Consider the following 4,891-nt stretch of genomic DNA (forward strand, 5'->3'; position numbering starts at 1 on the left):
GATGTGGTGCTAGTCGCGAAGTACTTCCGGGGTCAGGTAGCCTGCTGCAGCGCATGCGCCGCACGGCCGAGCAGCGCGCGTTCCGCCTGTACACGAGCGCGCGCAATTCGAAATGCTCAATCGGACACGTTCTCCTTTTCCTCTCCCTCTTTTGCGAAACTTTGAAATTTTCCCAGGAGTTTTGTGTTGATGGGGCCAAAGAAGAAACTTCTGTTTAAAAAAGTATCACGAGCAAAATTGAAAATGTTGTCTTCCGGCCGACGAAAGACTTGGACGACGACCGGCGGCGGTGACGTGCTCCGTGACGTGCCCGCACAGGGTGTGACGGCGGCGTCACGAGGCTGGCTGCTCGTCGAGGGGGCGGGGCGCGAGACGCGAGCAGGGCGCTTTGCCAACATCTGCCCCCCCCCCCTCCCTCCCTACTTACTCACCCCCCTCGGTGGCTAAATTTAGGCCGTCCGAACGCTGCAGTTTGGCCCGACGTGTTGTACGTGTGGTGGTGCTGGCTCAGCATCCATCCAGATGCGTCGGGGCCCCTCCCGCCGAAGGGTTGGGGAGGGGGGGGGGGCTGAGAAAGAGCACGGATGGGGCGTAAATGTCGGCAAGTTGTGTGTCGAAATCGGTTTAACACTCTCGCAGACACACGGAGAGAGAGAGAGAGAGAGAGAGAGAGAGAAACATGACTCTGCGGCGATACAAGAATAGTCCGTCTTGCCACAAAGGTCGTTTAACACTATGCGTGCTGTGGGAAGGGGGGGGGGCGGGGCTGAAGGAAAAGAGATCGGTCTTGACCTCGGTGTGTGTATGTGTGTGCGAATGTGACTTTCGCTTGGATGGCACAAAAAAAACTCTTGGCAAACGTGCTTGCTGGTTTTTGTGCGGTTCTGTTTTTGTTATTTTTTCTTTAGAGAAAAAAGCTGTAGGCTCGCCGTGGCCGATGTCTAACTTTGTTTCTGATGGGTTTTTTGTTTCTCTGTTTTCGCAGGACACGCTGGTGCGCGAGCTGCCGTGTGAGGTCCCACAGGACAGCAAGGGACTCCGTAAGAACCTGCGTGGCAAGTGGAAGCGGCTGGTGAAGAAGAAGCCCGAGGACTCGTGCAGCATCCCCCCGGAGCTGCGCGACCAGCTGAAGCAGATCTACGTCTACTAGAGTTGTTGAGCCCACCACCCCCCCTAGAGTACCTTAAACACGTGGCGTATTTGCCTGACATTCCATATTATTTGATGACTGTAGCCATATCAGTGTTACCTATTTAATTTAATGAGTAGAACGTAAAAGGTTTTTTTGTTTTTTTTCAATCTGCTGCGCTTGCCTTCTGAAGGTGAGTGCGCTGCTGTGTACTCTGTGGAACATGAAAAGGGCAAAGGGGTAGATGATGAAGAAAAGAATTGGTGTGCCCTACGAAAAGAAGTGCCGAGACAGACTGAAACGACCGAACCAACCCCTCCAGCAATATTGTTATTGAGACTGAAGCAAAGTCGATGTTTTTTTTGTTGTTTTTTTTTTTTTTTCGTTTTAATGACAGCGAGGACCTGATGACAAGATGACGTGAACCAACACGAAGTCGCTTTCTGTGATCATGCTTGACAACTGTACGTAGAGGCTCATTAAAATGGGTGGAATGTACAGGCCTCTCTTGCTGAGTGATATGTCGATTTTTCAACCTGATTCAGATTGTTTTATGACTGCGCCTGAGTGCGCGTTGGTGGTCCCATTGTATTTTGTCAGCAAGTGGGCTTATGAAAACTGTTACTGATAATATGTGTGGCTCATATTGAGCTGATTGTGTAATTAAGTTTTAAATTGTGTATGATGGGAGGCTTTCGAAGTTGGTTTTTATTTGAGAGCAAAGGGTTCAGATATTTAAATGTGGCATTCCCTGTAAAGACAAATGTTGCCATAGTAGGTTTCCTCCCCAAAGTAAAATAATAGGGCAATTTTCTTTTGTTATCTTAATTGCCGCATTTGTGATTGTTACAATTTGGAATGTTGGCAGTTAATAGTCTTCGGTCATTGCTTTCAAAATTTTCTTGCAAAATATTCTGGATGTCTATTTGTAGTATTGTGTAAGGTTTTGTGGCAGTAAATTATTTCCATATTTAAGTTTGAAGTCAAAATGTCAATATCAGTATTTTAATGTGTATTAACTTGTGTTAGTATTACAAGATCATTTCATAGCTGTGCTGGTTTATGTGAAGATCAGTACTTATTCCATATGCTATTGCTCAGCTGAACAATACTCAAATTCAGTACTCTCAATGTTTGTGATGAAGATAAATAATGGTGACGCAAATAGGAAATTTACTTCAGATATTGCCACGTTTTTGTTGTGTAGAAAAAGTGTTTAACGAGTGCAACTTTTATCTTGCGCCAGCAAGGTAGTTTTTACCTATGGCATAATGTCATTGCGTATTTATTTAGTTGTTGAAATCTCGGGCGACAATGTGGCTAAAGCTAGTCAAGATTTAACTGTAATGAGGTGACCTGTACCTGTATACCTCAGACCCCACTTTGGCTGCTGGGAGTAAAAATTTAAAAATGTGACCTTTCAGTTCCTGGAAATGAAACAAAAAACTAAACAAATTTTATCACAATTGTTTTGCCTTTTTACAAAAGCTTTTTACTAGCTGGAATTTTTTGGTGATTTTTATTATTTCTTTATGTGTGATTGTACAACAGTTGGTAAAGAGAAATAAAATGTCAACAGTATCCGATCCGCCTGTCATTTCCCCCTTTCAAACAACACCAACAGCAGCAGCAGCAGCAGCAGCAGCAGCAGCAGCAGCAGCAGCAGCAGCAGCAGCAGCAGGAGAAGCTGCAGCAGCAGCAGTAACAAGTGTCACAGGGAGGCTGAGCCGGGATGCAGGCAATAGGGCACCGCGAATCTGATTCAAAGTTTGGCGGGGTTGTTCCGGAAGGAGGAGGGAAGGGGGTGGTCCTGGAGACCGGGCTCGCGCCCGCCACGCCGCCTGGCGGCCTGGAACTGGAGTTGGGTGTCCCGCCGGCCGACGCCGGCGCCGCCCTTTGACACAAGGCGGAGGCAAGCGAGAGTTATTGATCCCGGGTTGCGGGGGGCCCGGGTCGGGGCTTGCGCTCGGGCTGGTCTGGGTCGGTCGGGAGCAGGCCAGGGAGGGCCCCCCGCCTTGCAGCAGCCAGTCTGGGGAGCGTCCTGGCGCCCGTGCGCGCGGAGGAGTGCCCCGTGTGCCGCGAGGACGCCGTCGTCGAGGACATGCCGGGCCGCCTGTCCAAGGCCGCGGCCGACGGCGGCAACGACGACGACGACAACATGGACACGGCCGAGGAGGAGGAGCCCCCGGTGCCGAGGCGCAGCCGACGCATCCGCAGGATGCCGCCCCGCTTCCAGCCGCTCGAGGCCGAGACCCGCAAGCGGCACGTCGTCGCCGAGGTGAGCAGCGCGGGCGGCCGGCGCCCAGGGCGGGCCAGCGCGGGCTGTCAGAGGGGGCGGGGTGGGCCGAGGGCGCGCCGGCCGCGCCCCGGCGAGCGGACCGGACCGACACCTTGCATAGATTCGTTTTACGCGTCGCTGTGGGTCAGGTTCGCCGGGGTGACATGGTGCCGAGCGTATATAGGGGGCCGCTACGGTTCCATGAGACCGTCGACGACGGCCTTCGTGTCGGTCCGGTCGTTGGGGGCCGGGCCACCCCGGGGGGCGGCCCCCCGCAACCCCCTGCCCGGGTCACGGGTGATGACCGGGGGCCCGCTCACAGGTGACGGGCGCTCCCGTGGGCTGCGGTTTGCCGTAAAGGCCGCGCGGTTACCCGCGCCCGCCCCGTTGACGGCGTCCTCGCGGTGCCGCCCCCGGGTCACCCTGGTGGGAAGCAACAGTGTCTGGTCTGCCCCTGTGTGATTTACGACCGGCCTGTCATGGCCGCCGACTCGGCCACAGTGGAGGGGGCGGCGGCGGCGGCGTGAAAACGGTCAAAACCTGCGGCGAGGCAGCTGAAAGTCGAGTGCACCACAGGGGGACAGCGAATTGTATTTCAAGTTTTGCGTTGCGCGTGAGGGTCTATGCTGAAATCGTGCGAAAGTCATGGGGTTTGGATTATTTAGAGGGGGCCGGGTCTTCCGCGTTCGGGAGGTGTGGTGGTGGTCCGTATTTAGCCCACGTCAGGAATACGTTAGCGCTGCAGTAGTGTAGGTCACGGGGCCGAACTGTCATGGCGCTTCGGTTCGGCTTCGGCTCGGCGGCGCCGGGTCGTGTGGTCGGGGTGATCGTGACCTGGCGGTGGGCCTGGGCGTTGTTGCTGGAATAATTTACGATGAGTGGTAAATGTTTCCAAACTTTCGTCAATATCAGGAGAGGAATGGGGCTATCAGATGGTCGACGGTTTCACACACGCGAGCTTGCTACACCAGAGCAGTTTATTAGGGATGCCCAGCGCCCGATGGGTAGGCAACCTATGCTGCGCGCCGGTCCGGTCAGCTGCCTATGCCTTAGTGCATTCGTCGTGCGACTTGTACTTTACATACTATCTCTATTTTCCCAATTTGAACCATCCCCCCCCCCCCCTCCCCCCAAAAAGAAAAAAATGGTACGAGTGCAGTTGTCTTTCTCCAAAATTTATTTTAAAAAACAGCAAATGATAAGTCGTCGCTGACCAAAACTCGTAAACTTTCAATTTGGCAGACACACTCCAGAAAATTTCATCGTTACTGTATGCACCGCATGCAGGCGCAGGCTGGGGTGGGCCACCTTATATGTACAAATTAGTGGCCCACACTTCCATCAAATTCAGGCCTTTTTCGTAGGAGTAACTTTTTTCAATAAAACCAATGCAGGGAGTGTTAACAATATTGACCACTCCATGATTTTCCCATTTTCCCTCTTGAAATGATGTTGATAAGTTGATGCTATAGTTTTGTCATTTT

At 52.5% G+C, this 4,891-nt stretch overlaps 2 protein-coding genes across 4 annotated transcripts in view; both read left to right on the forward strand.

Annotated features, from left to right (window-relative positions):
- Positions 1 to 2,710, forward strand: part of LOC113209803 (TSC22 domain family protein 1) — a 181,384-nt gene extending 178,674 nt beyond the window's left edge. For both annotated transcript variants that reach the window (XM_052276796.1, XM_052276791.1), the window contains exon 7: positions 986 to 2,710. In XM_052276796.1, the coding sequence (XP_052132756.1) occupies positions 986 to 1,150 (165 nt within the window). In that variant the 3' untranslated portion in view covers positions 1,151 to 2,710. The remainder of the gene's footprint in view (positions 1 to 985) is intronic.
- LOC113209806 (uncharacterized) overlaps positions 1 to 4,891 on the forward strand; it is a 43,369-nt gene that overhangs the window by 31,383 nt on the left and 7,095 nt on the right. Inside the window, exon 1 of one of the 2 annotated variants that reach the window (XM_026427510.2) lies at positions 2,839 to 3,407. The exons of the other annotated variant lie outside the window; for it this stretch is intronic. Coding sequence (XP_026283295.2) covers positions 3,231 to 3,407 — 177 coding nt within the window. The 5' untranslated portion in view covers positions 2,839 to 3,230. Of the gene's footprint in view, positions 1 to 2,838; positions 3,408 to 4,891 lie in introns of those variants that run through there. 2 annotated transcript variants of the gene reach the window in all.

Source organism: Frankliniella occidentalis, unplaced genomic scaffold, assembly GCF_000697945.3.
Source record: "Frankliniella occidentalis isolate FOCC.00 unplaced genomic scaffold, Focc_3.1 Scaffold9, whole genome shotgun sequence".
Classification (NCBI taxonomy): domain Eukaryota; kingdom Metazoa; phylum Arthropoda; class Insecta; order Thysanoptera; family Thripidae; genus Frankliniella; species Frankliniella occidentalis.